We start from the raw sequence: 25,833 nt of genomic DNA, 5'->3' as shown, positions 1-25,833 counted from the left end.
TATTTTCTGAGACTGTTCTCACAGATTAAGTAAACACAAGGCAAACAAATCCAGTACTCACCCTGATCAATTGAGTGTTGAGGAAGCTGGCTAAGTTGGCTATTCACTACACCCGCATATGTGCGCAAGAACTCCTCTTCACTAGCAGTGAGCTGGAAAGGTACAGAGAGTCAGTCAGCAAAAATGAGAATGACAAAAGACTGAAGATACCTCCCACTTCCCAATAAGAAACGTCACAACTGCCTCTACTCTAGTCTTCAACAGTTTAACCAACTGCTATTTGTGCAAGCTATATCATCAGCAAGGACACAGCAGCAAAGGGGTACGTCAAGCGTCCATGGAGAGATTCACAGTTGCCTTACAACGTTTGCTTTATTTTCCTGGTGCTCCAATAATGAAAAGCTCTGCTGTATATAGAGAAATGGTTGGCAGCTCAGATTTACTTTATGGCACCACAAGCCTCATGATATTTAAGCAAAACGAAACTGCGTTTAACTGCAGATAATGGTTAAATCAATGATGGCTTAAACAACAATAAAACCGGACCAACACCTGCTCTTCTCAGTAAGCACTACGAAAGTTACTAGAAAGTTGTCTGGAAAGCTACAGAATATGAATGGCTCTGAAGGTCCATCTTACATTTGATCCCATCTTCCTCAGCATGAGTAGGACTCGCACTTTCTGCTGAATATACATCTCCTCCGGACTCTTTCCGGGGACGCCCTCACGGTTCATTCCCCTCCTGCCAGCTCCTGGATTTCCTGAAGTGAAAAGATCAGAAAAGGACAAACTACAGTAGGTAACAGGGCATAACAGGAATAAGAGGCAAAGCTTAATTGCCAAAGTGCCTATTTTTCACCATTGGGCAGAGCACATAATAGCCTGGAGAATTAAGGAATCACATGCTTCATCAGAGGAACCCTTAAAAATGTTAACAGCTAAATTGGGCCTTACATATCCAACTCAAAGAGGCCGATGTTCACATCCCTACGAGCTCATTGTCTGTTGTTACACCTACTCTGCGCAAGTAGAAGATAATTCTAACAACTAGATGAAAGAAGCACCCTGAGAGGAGCCTGTGGTTTGGGGTTTTTCCCATAAATAAGCACAACCAGCGTGAGAACACGATGGCTGAATGCCCAGCCATCAAGACTGCAATGGCTAAATAAATGCTGATGGAATCAAATAAGTCTTTCTCCTCTTTTTTTCTTTTTTCCTTTTTATATCATATAAAAAAGGTCACTGCACTTTTGTAGAAGCTACTAAAATGTATTAAGTGGTTTCGGAGAGAAAGAAGAGCTGAGAGGAGCAGGGTTGGAGTAGAGTTTATCACCCTTCTTGTATCATTGAAAAGCTGAAGTTCCGGTTTTCATTTTAATAGAAAGTAATTACATTATGGCATAAACAGACTACACTATCTAAATTCTATAGCACAGAACATGATTATACTTTGCTGTCTGAGCATCTGGTAATTATTTAAGTTCTATAATAAGGTGTTTATCAAGACAAAATAAAGTCCAGGCATTCTCTTCAGCTACTACTGAAAACCAGCACATTTATTAAGCTAACAATAGTAAAAAAATCTAGCTTCAAATTCAGAAAATAATGGTACTTCAAATGATCCATTAGTACAGCAGTGTAACAAACTGAATTCACCTCTTAGAAGTAATGTGTGTTGGGAGAAATGTAACCCTGCTGAGGAATCTGCTGATGGAGGTATAAGCCAGCCACCCTTTTACCATGCACAGCTCAGAGAAGTGGCCCCAGAACAGGTCTCCTATTAGGTTTCATTCACAGACCTGGTCCTATATTAAGCTATAAATCTGCTTTCCTGAACCTCAGTAAGGTAAATAAGGAATACACTACATGAGGCACGCTTAGTGAAGACTATCACAGCAGGCTCAAACACACTCATGTTTCCCATGTAATGTTTTCCTGTAGTCATTACCAACCTCTCCCCTCACTTTATTTTCATTATTACTTTTAAAGGAAAGTCATCTGGGTGTGGAAACAGTTTAAAATTACACATAGGCCCTCCTGAGTGAGTCACAAGTAATGCAAACTTCAGTAGCAGCTGCTGGGATAGGCTTTGCCACCCACATTACTTAGCATGAAGATAACAGAAGCAAGAAGTGGAGAAAGATATATCACCAGTCCTCCTCAAGTAACTTTCCAGTGGGAAGATCTGAATTATGCTGATTTGTTACAGATGGCTCTGCTTGGAAACTTGCAGCCTGTAAATGTGCAAGGTGGTCATATTATTTTTGCTACGATCAGCAAACTGCTTTCTGAAGGGGGAATAAAACGATCCCATATTTTTGTGCAGTGTCAACTCAAATAAGCAGACTGGATTATGTTACTAAGCATATACTCCACAGTGCAATTTACTGAGTGCTATCGATAAGTGATGTCAATAGTTAAGAACAAACTGAGACAGCAAGCAAGAGATTAAAGTTATGTGCATCCGGGGAGTGATAAAGCAATAAATGTTTATCAAGATACCAAGTTAAGTCTGAAAGGTCTGACAGGTTCTTAATATTATACTAATACATACTTTTTTCCTTAATTTAATTTCTCTATATAGTGCCTTGAAGAGGGTAAGTGCTGCACCAGTAGCCAAAGAAACCAACTGAGACAAGAAAAAGCACAACAGCAAAAACCATGAAATGTGATAATTCACCAATTCACCTATTATGCATAAATGGAACAAATTATACGGGCTATCTATCAATAGGTGGCACCAAACACAAGCACCAAGAAAATGCCAGGGCTGCCCCATGCCAGCATTCTTGTACACATCAGCTATTACAAGAGATTTGTAGTTTATACATGTCATTATTCATTGTTTTCCATCAGAATAGTCTTCCTGTTTATTAATCCTATTAATAATCCCATCTAGCCTGGTTCTTCTAAAGCAGCTGAGATGGATTTATCATTATTTAACAGGAAGGCTAAAAATACTAAAGCCTGCCCATTCAGCAAATGCTTCACTAAGTGAGTAAGCAACTAACTTTGGAGGGGAAAAAGTCCTCAATACGGCTCAAGAGCTATCAAAATATACGTGTAAAGAGGTTAATTTAAGATTACAGAGCAACAGCACTTTGCTCTTCATTCACTTCACAATTATTTTGGGCAACAGCCTCAGCTCCCACAGCTTTTCCTACTTGGTGACATTAAAGAAGAAAGACAAAATTCTTCAGACAGTATAGAGACCCCAGCATGAGAAGCTTTAATGTATCTCTGCTCCTTTTACATAAAACCTGGTGTAGGATGACACCACCACCCATCACTACCTTTCCAAGGCTACTCTATGCCCAGGAGACAGCACAGTCCCCCTTGACAAATGAAGGACTGAGAAATCTCATCAAAGTCCTTATCAATTCTGCCTTCTCAAGAAAGCAACACGTATATGCTATACATGATGAAAAGTGAATTGAGCAGTATTTCCCTAACCCTACAATTCTTTCTGGCACATAGATGAAATCAGTCTTCCCCCATCCCCACCCAATAAAACATCCATTTCCCTGCAGACATACCTGCTCCTAAAAACCACGGAAGATCAGATAAGCCCCGTGTTCAGTCCTGATTAATGATCCCAGCTGGAAAAAACGAGGAAACTGCCCTGTGAAAACAAATGAGCAAAGAGTTACAGAAACACACAAAGCTGCAACCCAGAAAGACCCTTCTTCATTCAGCCCGCTTTGAGCCACAGTCTCCTTTGGAGCAGGGTCTAGCCACAATTCATTACACTGTAGGCTTGTCTGGACTTCGCAGACCCTTTTTACTTTTAAAGAATGAGTTTTTTAAAGGTTAAGTCATTCTTCATCTGCAAGATCTACACCCTGACCATACCAATGACATTCCCAATCGCTTGAGAACTGAATGCAGTCAAGCTTTGCATTCCTTACAAAGCTTTCAGCATAAAACCCCACTCCCTGGAAAAAGCAGTAAATGTTGTGACATGTAATGTCTTCTAGTACAAAATAGCTCAAAAGATAGGTGCAGCTCACCAAAGATTTGAGGCAAACGAGGCAGAAATGTAAAGCATGCTGAGTTTGACCAAAATTGCTGGTTTCAACTATGCATATGTTATCTGAAGACAGCAATTACCAAGCCTGGCACTTGAAAGCTGGGTTGGAAAACCCTTTGTGCCGAATCTTTCAGACCAATCTCACTGTTCAGTCCCCAACAGCTAAAAGTTATAGGCTTCATTTAGTTTAGACTCATTTCAGAACATACTTCAGAACTGACACTGGGTATCAGGGCATGGTAAGAATTCCTAACTCTTCCTATCCATCACATGAGCCTTTAAGACAAGCAGCTCAATCTCACAAATGAAGTAACAGTTCCAACCCTCTGGAATGCGCAATGAAATACCAAGTGCCTGCTACTCAGGAGAGCATCACAGCTAGAACCATATCATTAATAGTCTAAGTTGCTGTACTTAATTGTTTCTGATTAGGGAAGTGATATATATATATACACACACATACATCTGCACCATTTGTTAATGAAGTCCAGCTTAAATTTACTAAACATCCTCTCAGTGGGTTTTCCGCGGTCAACAAGAGACACAGATCCAGACTAACACAATCTCTTTCATGGCTGTTTATCACCCTATGCAGATGTCACTACTAGAAGGGAAACAAGACAGGAGTAGCTGGAGCTACTCAGCTGCTCTGTACACAGGTTCATCAGAGAAATGCTGAATCCAAAATACCTGCTGGCTTCACCCATAGGCACTCTATGGTGTCTCTTACTAACAAGTGCTGGAAGCAGCTGAGCTGTATCAATGGCTTAAAGGCATCATTTCACCTCTCCAGGGGGGAAAAATTGCCTACTCTGGAAGGAATTATTTAAGCCCTACCCCACTAATTGGTTCCCACTGTTCCTGCCCTCTAAATATGCAATGTAGTCCCAAGAAAAATCATCCACAGCACTGACATCAGGACCGTTTGCAGTAACTAATTGCTGTTCTCATTTCTATGGACTTCAAAGACACCAACCACCACCACTGTACAAATACCACACAGCTGTGTGAACTCCTTCCTAACAAAAAGGACCAGGGCATGGGAAGTATCCACTTCCGAGATGCATTTCTGTCTTACTGACAGATAGTTAAAAGTCCCCATGCATACCCCAAACTGCAAATAACAGCAATCTATGCAGTTATTACATTTAACACCAAATACGAAGGAAAACAGGAAGATCAAATGTTTTCCTAATGCTGTAAACTCAGAGGAATCCAGCTGAGAGCTGAAACAGCCACCACAAGCCATTTTCCAGCCAGAAGGCTTCTACCAGGGACAATTCCACTCCCAAGCAAAGCCTAGTCCCTCTACAAGGCAGCAGCAGCACTCGGAACACTCTTTGTCCCACCCATGCGGTTGCCTCCAGCTCAGCCCACCTCACCACTGCTACAGCAAATACATGGGTAGAACATCAAGCTTGCGCACCAGAACTTCTCTGCTTAACCATAGGGCGCATCCTCGGAGTAACAAGTGCCTTTACTGCTAAAAGCTTCAAAAATGAATGGAGTAAATACATAAATAATCAGGTTTCATTACTTTTTCTTAAAAGTATAAGAGCAAAAGCAGAGCTGGTGACGAGACCAAAGCCACACAAAGGCTCTCCCACCAGCTTGGTCCTATCTAAACAGCAGGTTCACACTTCCCACATTTTCAACTACACATCGACATTTCCACATTCGTCTCTAAGAAATCCCAAGAAATAAGATCTAGAAATATTTTGCAACTGTCTATTTTGGGGTGGGAGGGCAGAGGTGCAAAATATGAGAAACAGTTCAGCAAGACAGCTGAGGAGCAGCTGAACCACAACTAGTGCAAGTTCTGCTCAGTCTTAGACTTAAGACTGCTCAGCCACAGTCAGTTCAGTGGCTGCCCCATCCCTGGCAGTGTTCAAGGCCACGCTGGACACAGGGGCTTGGAGCAAGCTGCTCTAGTGGAAGGTGTCCCTCCCCATGGCAGGGACTGGAACTGGATGAGCTTTAAGGCCCCTTCCAACATAAGGACCCAAACAGACCTGTGACCCAATGATCCATCCTTAAAGCATTTTCCAGGTCAGATAATTGTTTGCTTCACTTGCAATCACCAGCTCTGAATTCTGCTTCTTTCCTCACCTATATCCAGATCCTATTCCTCCAAGCTCAGAAAGCAGTTTATCTTATGTTCAGATCCAGTTCTTCGTCTCAGTCTCAACCAGTGGTGACTGCTTTGTTTAGCCTATAAACACTGCAGGAGTCAGTTAGGTCCTTTCAGTTATCACTTCATCCTCACACAAGCCTCCCCGCACATCCTCACCACACCAACCAGCACTTCCACCATGGAAAGCAACATTCAGATTTTCCCCTGGTCATGAGGTCCTGTCACAGCTCAACTCACACTATGTGCTCGCACGAGGAGGGTAAAAAATAATGAAAGACTTTTCAACTTCAGTGCCACTAAAATACAACAACATAAAAACATTTCTCAAACTTACAATCAAAACTCTTCTCGTCCCCATGGGCTTGAATTCCCAGCCAGGATTTAAAACAGATAAAACCATGCCAGATCCTTTACCTTGGAACTGAAATGAGAACTAGTCTAAGCACAAAGTCTGTAGTTTCAAATCCATCCGTAACCTTCTTTCCTAAGTAATACCACTTCTTCATAAGGGTTTATATTTAGGTCAGAGATTCCTACAAAGATTATTTTTTAACATACAGAAAAATTTAGTGAAGTAATATTAGTGAGGTCAGAGATGTCCACATTTGAGATGGAAAAAGGTCAAAGCCTTAACTTTAGGATCTATCACTTAAGAGATCATGCTGCTTCCCCAAACGTGGCTCAGTTAATTTAAAGCTAAAATGTAAGGCACATGAACTGAAAAGAAACATTGAGAGTAGGTTTAGGATGGATATAAAGCAGGAGCTCTTCCCTGTGAGGGTGCTGAGGCGCTGGCACAGGGTGCCCAGAGAAGCTGTGGCTGCCCCATCCCTGGCAGTGCTCAAGGGCAGGTTGGACACAGGGGCTTGGAGCAAGCTGCTCTAGTGGAAGGGGTCCCTGCCCGTGGCAGGGGTTGGAGCTGGATGAGCTTTAAGGTCCCTTCCAACACAAACCAGGCTGGGATTCTGTGATATGTTTTTGAAGTGCAACTGAATTACAACAGCATAAGGAAACTGAACCAGCATCAGGATGCAACACGCCAAGTGCAGGATGCTGCAGTTGATGTCAGCTGATGAGCAAAGATAAAAACAATTTTGCACATCCCACATACATCACAAACAAACTTTTACCAACAGCACTAATGAACCCCAGTGTTTCTAGTTAAAACACCGTCAATTAATGCACCTATTCTTGCCAGATATATTATATTGCATACGAGAAAAAACATTGCCTGAAAGGGCACATTTCAACTTGTATTTGTCGGCAGAAAACACCACACAGGGAGATAGAAAACCAAGAACCACCATGTAGTGGACTGAAGGGATCCCCACAGCTTTAACAGACCTAACTGGAAAGCTGTTCATCTACAAGAACAAGTAGCCAAAGCCACTCAAAAGCCCAGTTACACGTTCGCTAAGCAAAGAAATACCTGAGTCTCAGTTGAACTTCTGGTAATCATTACCAGCACTAAAGGAAGAGATGCCAAAGGCTGATGAAACCATACAGAATGCCCTGTTCTCTCAGGTCTGGAACTGGTCTCTCCAGGTAAGGATGAGGCAGATGTGCCAACAGGAAAGTTTGGGCTGCCAACACCTTATCTATTTGGTAGCTCAGCATGGTTCTACTCTGCAATGCCATTATTCAACTCCTTTCTCATGAAAAAGACTAATCTGTGCATCTCAAAAGCTGTGCTTTTTGTCTGAAATGATTATGTTCTTCACTAAACTGTATTAAAAGACTAAATCCTGCAAGCTTGTCCTGCTGCATCCCACACGCTGCAAATGGACATAACTGGGTCACCTAATTTTCCCTGTTTGGCAGGAATAAGGAATGAAATTTAGTTCTCATTAATTTTTAATATGATTCACAAGACAGAATAATAAATGAGGAAGATCTATATACTACAGCCAAAACAGCCAGCCCAGCCTTACCAAAGCAGTAAATCTGAGTTTAAAAACATTCCCTCCCTTTCCCAAGCAGTAAACTTGGGAAGCTGGTCAGTAAACAAATGGGAAAGCTGTCCTGTCCTACACTTGGTGCCCCTGCGGCTGCAGAAGGGCTGGTGAGGATCACAGGAATGCCTTCTGCTTTACAAGGCCCAACATGTGGACTGGGCAGAGCCAAGCATGCCTCACATTCCCATCCCCATCCCTGTTTGTCTGCTTACCAACCCATCTCCTTGGCTGCGGAAAGAGTATGTGCAATCCTGTCCTCTTGGAAAAGAAAATGGAAGCATCACCTTCATGCAAAACACTGCAGACTGAAATGACTTTCTAGCAAGGTTTTAAGTTAGATGCATCTGCATCTTCTGGTTCCAAAAGCACATCAACATTGACAAACCAAAGTAGAAGGGGATGAAGTATTTTTACCTTTTCCACTAGCATTAAGAGATGCTTCCCTACCTCTCCATACTGTTCTGGTCCTGAAAATTTCATCATGAAAATTCAATATAATCCTTCCTTAAAACCAATTTAAAAGACCATACCATCTTTCTCTTCAATTATTGACCCTGGATACAACAGTATGTAATGAGAAAATACTGCTTTTGCAGTCATCTCCCCTCCCCTTTGTTTTCCTGATTCAGTTTAGAACATTGGCTACTGTCTTTTGACATTAAAGAAAACCCAGACAGGATAAATCTCTGCTCAGACTCAGTTTAACTCATCTGTTTCACACGCAGATGGAAACAGCTCCTAAGGAAACTCAAGTTCACCAGCAAGAACGATTCTTACTGAATGCTTTGAGCAGGGGAGGGTTACAACACACCACAACTGAAATTACAGATTTGTAACTACATATTTACTTCACTTCCACCTATACTTTTATGAATTCAAAACCTGGAAGAGCTCCTCTGCTGGACAATGCCACAGATGGGTTCATTATAAGGAGCTTCTAAATTACTCTGACTCCCCCACATCATCCCTTTAAAACAAAGCAACAAAACCCCCAAACCCCAACAAAACCTACAAAAATGTCACGTCCCAAGAGAAGAAGAATAGAAGACACACTAAAAAATGGTATGTTTGTGCATTTTGCATAAGGGAAACTACTTAAGCATCCCACTGATTGTTAAAGACATGCTTATTTAATGCAATGAGAGAACACCCCAAGCTTTTCTTCCTTCAGATTACGTATTCCCAACACTCTGTATCAGTGAAATACCTAACATCCCCATTTTACTGGTATGGGGAAAAACACAAAGGGAAGCCGAGGAATTCACACAGTGTAAATTAAGGGGGGAAGCAGTAAGCTGTCAGTAAATGTAATATTTTACATATTCAATCTTAATAATTCAGGGTACTTCAGGCAGCCATCTGGCAAGCTCTTTAAAATGTAAGTCACAGCTGACTACCTCTTTAATTTCTTGTATCATTTCCAGTTATAGCCAAAAGAAATCCAACAGGAGTTAGTCCAGCTTCCTCCCCCCCCCCCCCTTTAATCTGCCTAGTTCTGTTTAAGGCAGCTAAAAACCTCAATTAATGGGATAGGATTATAAAAGCTCAGATAAGGAGTTATGCTGAATAAAACCAATCGCTGCAGGTTTCCTTTGCACTACACAAATGGAGTTAACAGCCAGCATGAAAATGTCCCTTTGACTCTATGATATCATTATTCAAGGTTAAGCTATTAGCCTCCACAGTTACATTATTGAGTACTTCAGTGGTTAAAGCACCGTCATACTGGGAAGCTTGTAAGTGCAAGGGGATGCTGCACCTTTAAGCCTTGTTAATTTTCAAATGACACTTCACAGAGAACAGCCAGAGCCCTCAAAACCTTCCAGGCTGGAGCCTGAATCCTGAAGGCAGGAACCAGAGCCTACAAAATCCTGCTGCAAATTTTCCTCTAATTCAGTCTGACTCATGACCTCCAGTCACAGGCAGCTGGAGACTGGATTAATTCCCATCTCCAGAGAGATATGACAATGAAGGATTCTTAACAGCTACCCATTTATAGGTGAAGAGTAAGAGCCAAACTATTAAACCACTGATTTCTTCCTTTGTTTCTATGTTCAGTGCTGTCTTTCAGCTGACTTGAGCATGTGAACCTCAGGGTGGGATTTTGGTGCATTTACAGCTGGAATTCCAGGGACAGGTTCACATCTCTTACATGTCAGATTTAGATTTTTAACAAAAGGAGTACAGTCCTCCCTCTTGACGAGGGTCAGGAAACAGCCCCAAACTTGCCAGTTAGACATAAAAATCTATAAAAACAAACAAAGGGTGTCTTTTTTCAGTGCTGGATCACCTTTCAGAGCTTTAAAGAGGCCTTAAAAAGCAGTAACGAAGCACGTTCAAAAAAGATTCCCAATACATTAAAACAGTTCTTAAGCTACCTGTAAAAAAAATACAAATTCTACCATTATAATCACCATTTTTATGGAACTAATGCTTGCCTTCTGACCTTCAGGCACACACAGACCAGTTTTGTTTGGGTTTTTTTTTTTTGCTGTACCACAGCAGCAGCCTCTCAAAGGAAAGACATCTACCACATCTCAGAGTTAAAAGAGACAGCAAAGGTTTTCAGGTAGTTCACGTCAGTCAGCTTGAAGCCTCTGAAATTAGAAGTAGCAACAGCAATAAAACCTTAAAAAAGACTTTCATTTCACAAAAGGTACTCACACTTCAAAGCTGAATTTGTCAGAAAACCTTCAAAAAGTGACACCAATGAACTACAGCAGTTTATACACAATTTCTACCCCAGTCAAAGAAACGATTCTAGAAGAGACTACAACAGAATAATGTTACAATACTTTACTCAAGATGGTCTTCAAGAGCTGGACTGATGAGTGCTGCTCTCCTCCCAGTCACCAGGATCTTTCAAGGAAGCTCATGCACCTCTTCCCCTATTTATAATAAAGCTACAAATCTAACCAGGAAAGCAGGCACTAATGATAGATAGCCAATGGTTTTAATACCAGGTATCCCACACGAAAGAATTACAGCTGTAAAATGAGGTGTTACGCATCCCTCAGCAAAACAAAAGTGTACAGCAATGCTTTCTGTAATATTCTCTAAATACTCTATCTTTTCAGAAGCAGACATAAACTTGAGATGTTTTTACCTGTTCTTCAGAAATGAGCTTTATTTTCATTGCTTGATTTGAACTTGAAGAGTAAACCAGTGAAAAAATACAGCAACAATAAGGGTTATTTTATCACCAGCTTACAAGAATCAACAAAGCCTTTTCAATATACCTATCCCATTTTATATGGTATGTTACACGCATTGTACAAACATGTACCTATATAACACAAACATGTACCTATATAACACCTCCACCTATGTAGTATCATATTTTTGGACTATTAATTATTGACACCAATGACAGAGCCTCCTGCAGCACGTCTGTTCTATGATCATTAGAAACTGAAGCAAGGCCAATGCACAAACATGCAAGAGGAAGATGGAGACCATTAATTGTGGTCACTTCATCTTCTTGTGATGTCAATCAGCTTTATGATCATGTTTTTTCGAAGAAGCTCTGCAAGAAGTGGTAACGCTGGGTCATAATCCCCTGAAGATTTACAGATTATCAGCATTAACAGGGTTTTACTGGAGATTGCCATTTATATTACGGAAACCAAACTCAACAGGCTAAAAAACAACTTAATACATTGGACATAAACACCCTACACTCATGAAGCATCAACACTGATAAAAATTAGCTGACTGTAGAAGCGAGAAATTGGCTCAGTCTTCATAATGAACCTAAAATAAGCCTACCATGCCCACACAACAGAGTACAATGTCAAAACTGATGAAAGTACGTGGATATGCCCAAGGTGCAGGATGTTTTTTCTGCCGCCTTCAGTAATTCTCAAGCAGCTTGAAATGGAACAGAAATAAGCATGGACAAGCAGACATTCAGAATTACCAGCAGCGCTAATGGAGAAGCACATCAATGTTTGGTATGTTTCCAACTAAATAGTTTCATTAATACTACTAATGAAATAGTATTTTATCTGTGTTCAGGATTTCGAAATTAACCTGCTTTGAAATTAAACTACATCTATAGTGCAAACGTTTGATGTTTCAATCAACTTTAACAGGGCAAGAGACACTATGAACCTATCACAAACCATTACAGAACAGTCTAAAATCCAAACAGGCAGAATTCCAGTAAGTATCCGTAAATTGTTAAGGCAACAATAACATTCAATTTCAATTCACAAGCAAGCAGCAAAAGCCTCCAAAACCCCAGCAGCTCCATACCTGGGGCCTGGGGTCTAGTGACCAACTTCTCAGCAGCTCAAGCACGCTGCATTGTTCGATTTATCCAGAAGTGGCAGAGCAATGCCTACCAAAAGGACTTCTTTCCACTATTCCACTCACTGGAGCACCATGATATATCTGTTTACAAGGCTCTCCTTGGTACTCATCAGCACACTATCTTTCTACAGATGCCTGGCATATTAGACATAGCTTTCAATTTAAAATGTGATCTACTCTGCCCTGTAATTTATCCTGACATCCGAACATCATTAATGTCAGATTACATGCATTTTACACTGGAAATGCCTACAGATCTTTTATAGTTGAGAGATTATGGCTAACTAAGGGTTTTTAAGCAATTAAAACGTGAGCTGTTATTAGACTGGTGACTACTTAGCATTTTAATGTTTTGCAATACTGTCTCAAAGCAGAGTGTTAGGACCAGAGACTCTTAGATTAATAGTTCTTGATTACCAAAATTGCCCAACCACCGGACAACAACATGAAATATTGTTCCGGCCTATACATCAATAAAATCTGCAGTACATGTGATACATACGTCCCTTGTGACACCTACTTATCTTGCCTCTTTAGGCAAACAGTAATAAGAATTCTCCCGGGCTGGTTTGCCCATGGATGCTCTGCATAAGCAAGAATGCAGAGAAGTGGGTTCGGGTCTGAATCAATGTATGGTTTAATTTTCAAACCATTTGAAGAGGTATTTTATTAACAGCTCTTGCTGAAAGTTGAACTAAGAATTACTGGCTATTTGTCTAATATGAATATATTCCTCGATCATCTTTTCTGCACTAACCACAACTCAAACCTTTCTGATCTGTCAGCATCCCTAATACACAGGGGCAAGAGGCCCCTGCTCCTAGGACCTTCTCCCTACTATCCAAGGAGTATTCAAGGCTACTACTCCTTGGGAACTTTCCTCAACAGTACTTCACAAACAGGTCTTAAATAGCTGTTTTAATCACATGTGCAAAACGATGCCAGCTCCTCTCTTCAGTGAAGGACTTATTAAAACCAAAAAGCACAAGGAGTGTTGGTATTTTTTTTAGGTCATCAGCCAAGATCATGCTGCAAAGATATCCGATGGGGACAGGGGGAAGGAAAAAGAAATCCTTGTCAGTCTTAAGAGAAGACCTTTAATGTTCACAAGTTTAAAACAAATTCCTAGTTACACACCAGTTTTACCAAGGATATTTTGATTTACTAGAGATTTTTTTTGTTAAAGTGGGATTACAGGGAAGGAAATCTTGCCTTCAAGAGGCTTCCTATTTCTCAGGAAAAGGGATGCAACTTCCTTCCTCCCTAACCACAATTCTGAATGTTACCTTAATTATATTAGCCTTGACCTGTGACATAAACCTGTACGAGGTCATCAGTTTGACAGCAGGTATCTCCCCTTAACACTATTGTACAAACACACACACATGGTCCAAAGAGCAAGAAACTACCTACGACAGGGAATTTTTAGGGGTTACATCAAGTCCCAGTCAGTGCTGGGAGTGATTAATCTCAGAGTATGCTGAAAACTGGAAGAATTCACAGGCAAGACTGAGAACGCACACACGTTAAAGGCAACCAAGCTGAGCTGCATGGAAAACCATATGGAATTGTGTGGCAAGTTTGATTTATTCAGAGATCAACACTAATGAAGTTAAATACTTAAAACTGATTGTTTCAAGACCTCCTATGTACACAAAATTGGATGCATTTACAGGATAAATGGCAATTACTCCCCTAAGAATGGGAGCATTACACAGATGAAACAATATGTATTTTGATTAAACAAAGCCCAATATATACCAATAACAATAAGGGGTGTTAAGCCCGGAGACCATCAACAACGCTCAGCACAAGGCTGATCCTCCCACAAGATAGAACTACTGCAGAAGTCCAGACCACTTCAGAAAGTTTCCATGAGCAGGACTGCATGCAATCACCACCAACTGAAGGCAGAATGGAAAGAGAATTACTGGGGCTACAGACAGATTTCTGCACTTCCCAAACCATGAGTACATTTACAGTACGATTTTATTGTATTTCGTTTCTCAACAAAAAGGATTTTTATAGTAGTTAGGTCAAAAAGTGCAGCTACCAGGAAAAGAACAATGAAATGGGCATACTAAAACCAAGGTGCCTATTTCCCCTCCATGCCTAAGTACACATACAGAAAGTTATTTTATGTTTAAACCATAGTTTGTAAGAGGTAGAGAACTACGAATCGTGACAGCAAAATGTTAAGAAACCCACTGCAACCAGTTTTATGTGCATAGTGAAAGGTTTATTTTGCAGAGTCCCCAGAAGCCGCTGACCAAATTTTCAGTGATAGAAGTCCTGTTTAAAAATCCTGATGTTTCTGACCTTTGAAGTTCAGCAACCTTTCACGAATTCCACATAAACCAATGAGTATTATTTGGCATCTACAGACATTCCTGAAAAAGGCAACTAAGCAGATCTGAATGCCCCTATTTTTCCCCATTTGGCATCAACTCTTAAGGTTAACTGTATTTTAAGTGTGCTATGGCTGATCACTTTTGCATAAACATTCACTTAACTGTGTTTACCTTGAAGTCTGATATTGCCTCCCCTAACCAACCAAGGAAGCTGTCAGTTTTCCATATGAAACCCAGCACACTTGAACTTAGGAAACTGTTAAAATTACATTATTTGGTGGCAACAGGCACCAAAGATCACCACAGTTACACTAACCCCTTCCATCAGTAGATTACCTTCAACTCTTTCAGCATTTATGTTGCTTCTTTACAGAAACTCTGCTGCCAAAATGTAGGTCACACTTCCTTTAAGGCAACACGGTTTAGTACATACATACTTATTTAAAGCTCAATGAAATTAATTAAAAGCTCCTCACTGACTTCAATGCGCATTGAATCAGGACCTGGATGAGTTCAGAGGCAAACCAATTACACTTTAATTAAACATCTTCACATTCTTGTGAAGCAGTCAACTAATTTTATAGAAGGATAAACTGAGTCAGAAAGTTTCACAGCTTGGTCATGATCATAAACAGAGTTCTCTAGTGGAAGCTGTCCATGCCTGTGACAGGGCTCTGGAGGTAGATGATCTTTAAGGTGCCTTCCAACCCAAACCATTCCAGGATTCTATGACTGATTACATAAGTTGCTTCTGTATTTGTTATCTACCTTTGTAACACAGAGAAAAGACTGAAATTCTTGGTCTGCATATTGCAGCAAATAAAACCAGAGCATCCCGAGACAAATGCAATGGTTGTACCAATCTATGGGCTCTACTTCTGTTCCCCAATCAGCAGCTGATTGAGTCAGTCACAGGAATTGCAGTGACACAAAGAGTTTAAACGTTTAGGGTTTTTTTCATGGCAGTTTATGTCCAGATGAGATTTTTATGCTGGAGAGGGACAGGGGAGTGGGTATGGGGGGTTGTTTGCTTTTAAAATCGCATTAATAACTATGATATATCTATCTTCTTCTATTTTTAAAGAAAAAGAGGCTTGGCAGATTTGATATTCTATAAAACCTTGAAAACACAGATTAATGACAAGAAGTCTGATTACACTTCCTAAATTCAGACTGACATTTAAACCATCCATGAGCACTAGCACATTCTGTCACAGCACCAGCAGGCAGCAGAAACAAGCAATTACCTTTCCTCTCTTTTTTCCTTATATAATGCTTTCCCAACACCAAGTCTCAAAATAAACACCAGAGTCAGAAGTGTTCTCCTTATTCAATTACCAGCTAACGTTTTGGGGCTGTTTTGCTGATCTTTGGTTTCTTCTCACCTATTAACACTCCGCAGTTTTGCCCATTCTGGTCTATCTGCTCTCTTATGCCAATCAAAGTTCATGGACAGGCCATGGCTCTTTAAAGGGAAAAAGAACTGTAAGTCTCAGCCATTCTCACAGATGTAACAGCAGCAGCAACTAAATTAAATGAAGTTTGGTTGTAAAAAGTTTTTAGTAATTTAAAACCTATTTATGTATCATTTCAGTCACATACTCAGAAGGATGTGGAGTAGGTGACAAAATGTTTTCATTGCAAAACCTGACATTTTTAGTGTACATCAGCACCAAAACATAAACATCTTCTGGCACTATTCACATACTTGCAGGCAAGCTATAGCTTTAGTGGTACTAAATTAATAGATATTATACTGGTGGTTCATTAACAGATACTATACTACACCACACTGGTGGGATATTCTGGAAGTACCACGCTGGTGGTTTAAATGAAGAACATGATTGCCCATCTTTATCATAATGGCTATTAACATGCTTGGAAACATAACAGAAAAAGTAATTTACTCTCACTTTCTGAAAATGGAATTATAACCACCTTCTAGAACATCAACATTTGGTGTACCCAGTGCTGTCACAGCTGCATTTCAGCAAGAAATCCTACCTGATGACAGCCTGCAATTAAAAAAAATTTAGTTTTGCATCTGCAAGTATAGAAATATTTCTGAAGATAGCAAATCCTTCTTCTCTGGGAAAAGCTCTACTGGAAGTTTCTCCAAGCATATTTTGCAGCAGCCTCCAAAAGCCTCTCTGCATGCACAGCACTTGGACGTACTATTGATGCTTAGAACTAGGTCAGATGCTCAGGAAGGATGCTTTGTAGTCAACAAACTTAGGAATTGAAGTACTTACTAAAAATCATAAATGTTTATGTTAGTTACAGGCGACAAACATTCTGGAGAAGAAAAAGCTCATATTAAACTACTAAAAATAGATCCACTTCACACAAGTTGTTTCCTAGGCAGAGCATCAACTTCTAACATCAGTTTTGCTTACCAGACATATTCAGATGTGTAATAAGGCCTTAATTTGCCCATATGCAACTGCAGGATGCTTTTAGCAATAGATATCTATCACAGTCAATCTTTGCAATTACAAAACCTAGGTTTTGTTCCAGCTCACTTTTGGTTCTACTCAAAAAATGACAAATTGTTTTGGAACCTCTCTCTCCTCTCGCAAAGTAAATTGCTCTAAAACCCTAGATGGGGAAGGAGGAAAAAAGCAGAGAATGGAAGAGAGTAGAAACATTAGAGCATGTATCAATAGGACAAGGGGGAATGGCTTTAACCTGCGAGAGGGGAGACTGAGATGAGCTCTTAGGCAGAAGCTCTTCCCTGTGAGGGTGCTGAGGTGCTGACACATGGTGCCCAGAGAAGCTGTGGCTGCCCCATCCCTGGCAGTGCTCAAGGCCAGGTTGGACACAGGGGCTTGGAGCAAGCTGCTCTAGTGGAAAGGGTCCCTGTCCATGGCAGGGGTTGGAAAGGGATGAGTTTAACGATCCCTTCCAACCCAAACCATTCTATGATTTATGAAACCAATACAACTATAGATTTCCCATAAAGCTGGAATTCAGAACACGGTTTCTGTGCAATCCTAATACTCACCATTACTATGTTGTATTGTCTGGTGAAATGTATGAGTATCAACCAATTCCTGTTAAGACAACAGGCAGAAGCTTCAATTTTTACTGTGAGCAAATCTCCTTCTTTCCCCACACTCCTACACCTCTTGTGCACCACATGGAGCTTCTGTACTCAACTGCAACCATGCATTCAGGCAAAGGACAACCGTGGTCCCTCCAGCACCTATTTATCACAATGACTTATCAGGCTATGGGAAGATTTTCCTGGTGAAGATTTCAGTATCTTCCCACTTGGATATCAAAGAGTCCTGCACTTTTATGTCCTCTATAACCTGTCATAACTATGGTCACAATGCTTAAAATGAACAAAGAGAACAACTGCTGCTTTGAAGCGATTTTGGGCAAGCTGTAAAACTTCAGCCAACCAATTCTCAGTTAACTTGCTCAAAACAGCCTTCGCTCTTGCATTCGTTCCATCCCACGTGCTTCTTTGTAGACTTACAATGTTCTGATGCACACATCAACTAAGATCATGCAAACCCATTTACGAACCAACAGTTGTAAAACATGCTGAAGCAGCGGGTTATTTCTACCAAGATGCCAGAGGCACAGTAAAAGATGACGCTTATTCAGCTAATGGCACAGAGGAGCAACTCCAATGTACCTCAAGTACACCTGCCACCATCTGCCAGCTGAATTTCTTTGTCAAGGGAAACAGCAGCTTTTGCATTGATAAGGAAATAGGCCTGCATTTAAAATTAGTAATGTGCTGCTTTCTGTGTGCCTCCTCACCTTGAATACCTGCAGGTACAAAATGAACCCCCTGAAGTACATCATCCAGCCTCACTTTTCATTGTTTAGGTAGCATTTCTCCTTCAGCAAGCTATTTCAGATCATACATCAACTCCAAAAATACTGAGGGCAAAAGACATTGACAGCTTGCGAGATCAGCAGCCAACAAAAACTAACCATAAAATCTTAACTTTGTAAATGTATTTAAATAGTATGGCCTTAAAATACTCCATGGACATGCTTACCATCATGCTGTAGCCAACTCGGATCAGAAAACCCAACAAGCATACCTATCTTTCCCCCAGTGCCTGTTGTTTTTGGAGTTTGGTGGTTTTTTTCTAAACCACCACATCTGCAGAATGTCTTGCTCTCGTCTCGCAGCGCATCAAAGCAGATTTTGTTCAATGTGCCAAGATGAAGAATGGTCAAATAAAAGATGATATACAACAGAGCAAAACATTCTCTTCTTGAGGAGAAAGCAAATGCAAGTCTGAAAGTCAAATGTAGGCTGATAAATTACATCTGGATGTTAAGCAGGAACTAGGATCATCTCTGGTGTACTTCTGGAGTACCAATGTATTCTGATTTGGAAAATGATGCTGTTCCTCTCTCCTGTATCTTTCCAAGAGAAACCTAACTATAGTGTGCCTACAAATGCTGTTCCTCTTTACACTAAATCATGAAGCTCTGCTTCAGAGGCTCTAAAAGCACAGCTTTTAGCCAAGGTGGGAATTACCTCCCAGTGCAGCCCTCTGTTCAATACCGGCCGAGATGCATTTCTCCCACGCAGCACCACACACTTTCCGTACCACAACCCGGTGCTGCCCTGAGCCGGGGCGTCCCGATATTGTGTTTTATTGCCTGCGGACGTGACACCTGCCCTCCCGACGGCTCCAGCGCACCTTAAGCAGTTTTAACGTGGGGATGACTTCACCTGCCACAAAAATGCAGCCATTGCTGGGGTGGGACACGGCCGCCGTGGAACAGGGTGCCACATGACGTAAGAGATGATGCCAGAAAATTAAACAGCCACCTCCTGTACCTGTGCTGCGAGGCCACGGCCTGCCAGCGACCACGGCCGACGGGCCCCGGGGAGGTCAGGGGCCGCGGCCCCGACCCGGACCGCGGAGGGGACTCGAGAGCCGGCCCCGGCGGGGCGGTGGACGGGAGGCGGGGAGGCCCGGAGCCGGCGGAGCGGCGCCCCGGCCAGGGCGAGCGCCTTTGTTCACGGCCGGGTGCCGCGCACAAAGGGCAGCCGCGCTCACCTGCGTGCGGGGCCGGGCTGGCCCCGGCGGTCCTGCGGCACGGGCGGCGGCGGCGGCGGCAGCAGCCGGGCGCGCTGAACGCGGGCGGGCGGGCGGGCGAGCAGAGCAAAACGGAGCGGAGCGGGCGCCTCCTCCGTCGTGACTCACCGCCGCAGGCACCACCCGCCGCCGGCCGGGAGGAAGGGGCGGGGCAAGGGGCGGGGCCAGGCGGGGAAGTGGGAGCGGACGGGCCGAGCCCAGGCGGGAGCCGCACCGGGAGCCCGGTGCCATCCAGGGTGCTGGCGGGGGGCACGCAGCCCCGTTCCGGTGCTAGCCATGCGCTTACCTGAACCACCATCCCTTTGGGTCGGCTCTGAGTGACGACGTGAGCTCACGCTCCCCCCTCCAGCCGTCCTGGTCCACGGGCAAAGCTGGGGAGTGCAACCGCTCCGGTAGCGCCGTGTGTGATAAATCACAGCATCGTTAACACGGGTTACACCTCCACTTCTCAATGATAACATGCTAAGAAAGTTAAAGACGCTGCGAAATCCAGCGCAGCTTAACTCAGGCTAAGCAAACACTGAAAATACCATCTTGTGAGGACCTCCAACTAGGTTGAGTGTCCATCTGGGCGTTCAAGCACTCTAATCCTTCCCCTAGGTAGCCTGAAGCAGAGTAAAGTCAGAGCAAACATAGAGAGCAATTAAGAAAATGAAGCCACCCAAGGTCCATCACCCCCTGCTCCATCACTCATCTGCATTTTGGTTTCCCAACTGGGCTTAACAGTTAACACTGCTCAGTAACAGTAACAGTGCATTGGTAGGTGAGCAAGGCAGGTATAAAATTCCTTCAGATAAAAATGCTTTGTGTACTGTTATTTAGTAAAATGCATCTGTTTTCCACTCAGTATTTAACTTAATTGCATAAAACAAGTCACAGTAATGCAGTAGGTGGCACTTCCTTTAACAGCTTGCTGCTTAATGACATCAAAGCTGTGTGCCACTGAAATCCACACCCCACTGCCAGCTAATGAGGGCCTTAACATGAAAGCCTCTGCAAAGAGCAAACCCAAGCTGCCAACAGGAACAGGAATGGTGCAAATGTGCTGGGATCTGAGATCACTAGCACATACCCACAGCACAGCAGGCAGTAATGATTATTAATTATTTAAGAAAAGAACATAAGAGCACAAGCAGAAGCTGGAAAAAAATATGCAGAAGTGTTACTCTGGGATCCTCCAGTTGGATTACTGTTAATTAGCACAGTACATGAGTCTGAGGGAAAGATCTAAAAGCATCTTATGCTAGTAGGAACATATAATTAAGCCAGCATTTGCATCTTTGCAATAGTACGAGTTTTCTTACTGATAACATCATGGGCAAAACACCATTTTATGACTAAATATTGTCTAGTTCTCCTGCTCTCATTTAGCTGACTGCACAGCAGTGTAATGCAATCTTACAGAGCATCAATTTAACATCCTGCATTTATTTAGAAAGGGGTTTAGCAGAGAGAGATATTAAAGGCTTCCTTTCTTAAAACAGAGTCTAAATCAACTTCTGCCTCAGCATAGTCTGGTACATGAAGTTTACCAAGATGTTTAGCCATTAATCAAGATAACATCTGGCTGTTACAGCAGTCACTTGTACCATTGTAAGACGTGATGGATGTGCAAGAGACCTCGTAATTCCTACTTCCACAACTGATCTAGAATATTGTTTGTGCCTCATGGGATGCACAGACCTTCACAAAGTAAACAGAAGATACAAGTGCACTGCACTTGATCAAATCTACTCTCTTACTAATACACTACTTGCCTCAATCACAAAATGGGAAGAATACAGCTTATCAGCTGGGGAATGTTAGCAAGCATAATTATCTAAAGGTTAAGTCTTTCTAAGGTCTTTACAAATCTTGCATAAAGATTTGGTATTGTTTTATACAACTTTAACAGATTAAATGGATTTTTCTTTTCAATCTTCTGTTTATTGAGGCTACTGGCTGTTCTAGTAAGCCAAAACTTCCAAGACGTCCTCTGAATCCCTGCTTCACTTAAAAAAGTTCTCTCAACTCACTCTGTCCTTCTCTGATCCCCAATTCTTTACCAGCTCTGAAATTCATGTAGGATTCCTCCACAGTACAGAGGCTTCCGTTCTCCAAGTCCCTCTCTATATTTGTTGGCATCTCTTTCTCATTAAGCGCTTCCAGCCGCATCTGTACACAGAGGCTCTGCTTTCACTGTCCATCTGATTTAACTGCACTCAATGAAAACTCTTTCCCTGGAAGATGTGTTTGGTACCCAATGAGGGAAGTGGTTCTAGTTTGGAATCTTTTATGTTTCAGACTTAGTCTGACAACTCCAATCCATCAAAATGATGCTTTTATGCCAAAACAGGACAGCGTTGCCTGAAAATTAAATGAAGTTCAACCAACAGACTCTTTGCATACTTGGCACTACAATAAATGATGGAGGGTTAAGACAGCCAGCTGAAATTTCTATGACTGCTGGTGAGCACAACTTGCACAGATTACAAAGTATAGTAGAAAAGTAAAGCTGCCTTAGATATGATATTTAGTGTTTCTACAGACTGTGCAGTGAGGAGGTATGCAGAGATATTTTAGAGGGATGGACAAAAAAGCTCTTTACTGTAAAAGAAAAAGGCTATGACAATCTTTTTTGTTAATCCAAGCTCAGTTGTACAGTAAGAAACCTTTCGAGCTGCAGATTTTATTCAAAACCAGAAGTGCCCCCAGATTAAATTTGGTATTAATGAAGTTGCAAAGCACACACTTTTACAACAACATTACAGAACTTCATTTCAATCCCCACCTTACAAGGATATTAACTGGACAATCAAAAGAAAAGCTATTTACCCAGACATTAACACTTCTGTCCACAGGATCTGCAGGTGGTTCTGTCTGACAGTTTTCAGTACATCTGCAATTATTACAGACCCAGTTTTGGAAGTATGTTGAGACATGATCCTAAACATTATCAAGCAGCACACTAATCTGATAGCAAGATAAAAAGAGATGTCCAGGATTAGAGCTTGTTTTAAAAATAAACGTGCCATTAAATATATCATTATTAGCACATTAGTGTGTTAAATTACAGCAGTTATTTCAGTGCATGATACCGCAGTGCTTTGCCATTATGCCTGTATTTCCTCTTTAAAGACCTTATTTTAGAGACAAGTTATGCCGAAACGTTCTTTTTTATCCTGTCAGATAGCGTCAGATACTTTAGGCCCCCTTTTCAGATGCTGTGAACATCAGGGCATCATCCACTTGACCAGGATAGGAAGTTTAGATGCTTAAGAGTTATGGGAGAGAAATCTTGGGCAACATAAACCCCAGCAACTCTCCCCACTCCCTGACAGGCACAAAACCCCATTGAAGTTAAAATCCCCACAACCTCACAGCAAGACAAGGTGTCATATTTTCCATGACTCCTAAAGAAAAATTCCACTATAAGCACTTCTGTTCCTCTCTCTGGGTAACTAAGCAGACACAATTGAAATAAGAGTTTATTTCCCAAATAGAAAAGCCTTTTCCAGAACTCAGCAATAATTTAAAAACGATGGAAGTTGTGGAACTAAAAGATGCCTGCAGGCTGGCTTTGCTTTCTTTACAATGTAAAAAACTATTTGTCCTTATACAGGAAGGGAATGGCCCTACTGGAAACAAAACCAAATGGTTCTATTTTAATTTGCCTACCATTTCAGCCACTAATGATACAGCATTAAATGCCTGGTCAGCAGGGAATCGTTAGTGGAGACTTTTGTATCAAAATGAATTTGATTTTAACAGGCAGGGTAACATGATGAACTAAGGGATCTCTTAAGATATCTTGTATTTTTCCTTTAAGACAGAGATAACTTGCTACTTTCCATTCAAGATCAAAGCAGGGAAATAATACAAGGAGACAAAGACAGAAGAAAGAGAGACAGAGCATTTGAAGCTTCAATTTTCTCTCTAACACGTTTTCTTTCAGATCAGTACAATCACTGGATTCACCCTATAGAGAAGGAAGATTAAAAAAAGGAAGTTTATATATGGCCGAGAAGAATGCTGGGCAACTTTGCTGACATGTTTGAAGCTACTGTACTTTACAGTTCTTATTTCAGAAGTAAAATGATAAACAAAAAACAAAGCACTTTTAATCTTCAAAGCAATGCTAGATCAATAACAACTTCATAGCACTCGATAGTCAAGTATCATAATCTCTATTTTACTCCAGGAGAGAAAGATGTGTAGGGAAGTGATCTGCCTGGGTCTAACTGGGGATGGAACTCAAACATCACAAGCTTTTACGTTAAATGACAAAACCATGCTTTTGTTTAGGAATTATTCTTTTGTTACCAGTTTTTATTTGAACAAATCATTATTATAGTAAAAGAATTATGGACCTTTTTTCCACAGCCCCTGCAGAAGCATTGGAGATCCTAGTGGAGGTACATCCCAGGATTATTTGGCTAATATTTAGCACAGCACACCAGTTATTTACAATGCTTCTGATATTAATCTAACCACTTCAAGTGGGTTCCTGAAGCAACTATTTGCTAAGTTCAGTACATGAATACCTTCATATTGGCAACAACTTCCTTGTTAAATTACCTTTACAGTCAGGGCATTGTGCAGGACACATCCGGGCTCTGGGCTGGAGCTTTCTGACCCTTCACAACTTTTGAGAAGGGAAGTCTGGCCTGCCATACTGAATCTTGAAATAGTACTGGTCATTGATCTCAATCTCATCTCTGTCCATCTATATCACAAGAGATCTTTTAAAGAACAGAAGGAGCACAACGTTACAAAGATATTCAGTCAAAGATGTATTTAATAGGAATTTTACAACTGCCTGCAGTACAGAAAATGCAAAAATCCTGAAATATTAGCAAATCAATAAAAAGAGTTTCTCCTGGAAATGTACACCTCTCAGACTACAAGGGAAAAGATTTCCATAGCACTGTACTGTAAACTTACTGCGATCTGTGGGAGTGCTGAGAGATTTCACTTACATACTAATGCCACAAGCAAGCTGGGGGGTGTGGGGAGAGAAGAGTTACTTAGCACCAGTAATGAGCAGAAAGGAAAGGAAGGCAGCTACAGTCCCCAGGGACTGTTTTGTTTTCAGTAATTTTAGACTGTCTAATAATGCCTTTTAATAAGCTGCTCTCAGCTATAAAGCTGCAATCAGCCCTTGTCAAAGAACATAATGCTGCCCCAGACAGCAAAACAGTTTTGATATAATGGACAAAGGACCCCATTTAAATAAAAGCTTCTTAAAAAAGAAATGAGGCAAAAGTTCCATCAGTGTTCAGACAAATTATGCTGTCTATACTGTGTATGCTTTCATTTCTAACACACTAGATTTCAAGAAGATCTCTATTAAAGCAAAATACATTCTAAACCCCACATTTTCTAGTTTACTCCAGTCCTATTTATTTGCTTATTTATTGGGTGTTTATGCCCCATAGTGCAATCTAAGTTATGACTGATCCTGTTAATTTTCTGGTTTTAGTCTATGCTACCCACTTAGTTTCTAAGTGACTCCTATATGACACATATTAACACTGAAATAATCTATCCACATTTAAGACTATTTCCACTTCACTCAATTTGAAGCAGTTCTCACTGAAGCTCAAGTCTAGCCATAAGACCTAAATATATATATATATGATAGGCGAAACATGGATGCTCTACCCCAATAAATACAGGATTCCTCAAAACAGCAGGTCACCTTCACTGCTGACAAATGCAAATCCAACTCCAGCGTTGCCAAGAGCCATGCCACCATAAACTGGAACTGAATCTACCCAGACTTTGGGTTTAGAAGTTGCTTTATAAACCATTACAATTTCAAAAAGAATTCAGTATCATCCATTTAGTACATGTATTTCTCATCATTCAAAGCACTAACAAGACAGGAAGAAGATCACTTTTTTCCTCTAGGAATTCTGATCTTTCCAGTATTATCACCATCCTTTTCTTTCCCGGAAGACTTACTGTGATGGTAGCTAGCACATTTTAC

At 41.3% G+C, this 25,833-nt stretch overlaps 1 protein-coding gene and 1 long non-coding RNA gene across 3 annotated transcripts in view; both read right to left on the bottom strand.

Moving 5' to 3' along the window:
* The window catches only part of CTNNBIP1 (catenin beta interacting protein 1), a 31,629-nt gene extending 11,710 nt beyond the window's left edge, over positions 1 to 19,919 (bottom strand). The window contains exons 1-4 of one of the 2 annotated variants that reach the window (XM_057431856.1): positions 19,824 to 19,919; positions 3,537 to 3,622; positions 640 to 761; positions 62 to 152 (exon numbers count right to left, since the gene is read on the bottom strand). In XM_057431856.1, the coding sequence (XP_057287839.1) occupies positions 62 to 152; positions 640 to 735 (187 nt within the window). In that variant the 5' untranslated portion in view covers positions 736 to 761; positions 3,537 to 3,622; positions 19,824 to 19,919. Of the gene's footprint in view, positions 1 to 61; positions 153 to 639; positions 762 to 3,536; positions 3,623 to 14,194; positions 14,342 to 19,823 lie in introns of those variants that run through there. The other variant, XM_057431864.1, reaches the window with a different exon arrangement.
* A 453-nt stretch (positions 19,920 to 20,372) lies between these two features.
* Positions 20,373 to 25,239, bottom strand: LOC130611272 (uncharacterized). Its single transcript, XR_008975205.1, has 4 exons — positions 24,420 to 25,239; positions 22,677 to 22,814; positions 21,878 to 22,016; positions 20,373 to 20,458 (listed from the first exon to the last, which is right to left on the bottom strand). It is a non-coding gene; the product is annotated as an uncharacterized LOC130611272 (long non-coding RNA).
* Positions 25,240 to 25,833: the final 594 nt, after the last annotated feature.

Source organism: Pezoporus wallicus, unplaced genomic scaffold (genome assembly GCF_028554395.1).
Source record: "Pezoporus wallicus isolate ANWC-B61680 ecotype Strahan unplaced genomic scaffold, APGP_CSIRO_Pwel_v1 contig_8006, whole genome shotgun sequence".
Classification (NCBI taxonomy): Eukaryota; Metazoa; Chordata; class Aves; order Psittaciformes; family Psittacidae; genus Pezoporus; species Pezoporus wallicus.
The sequence above is the reverse complement of the archived record's forward strand: the minus strand, read 5'-3'. Positions and strand labels throughout refer to the sequence as shown.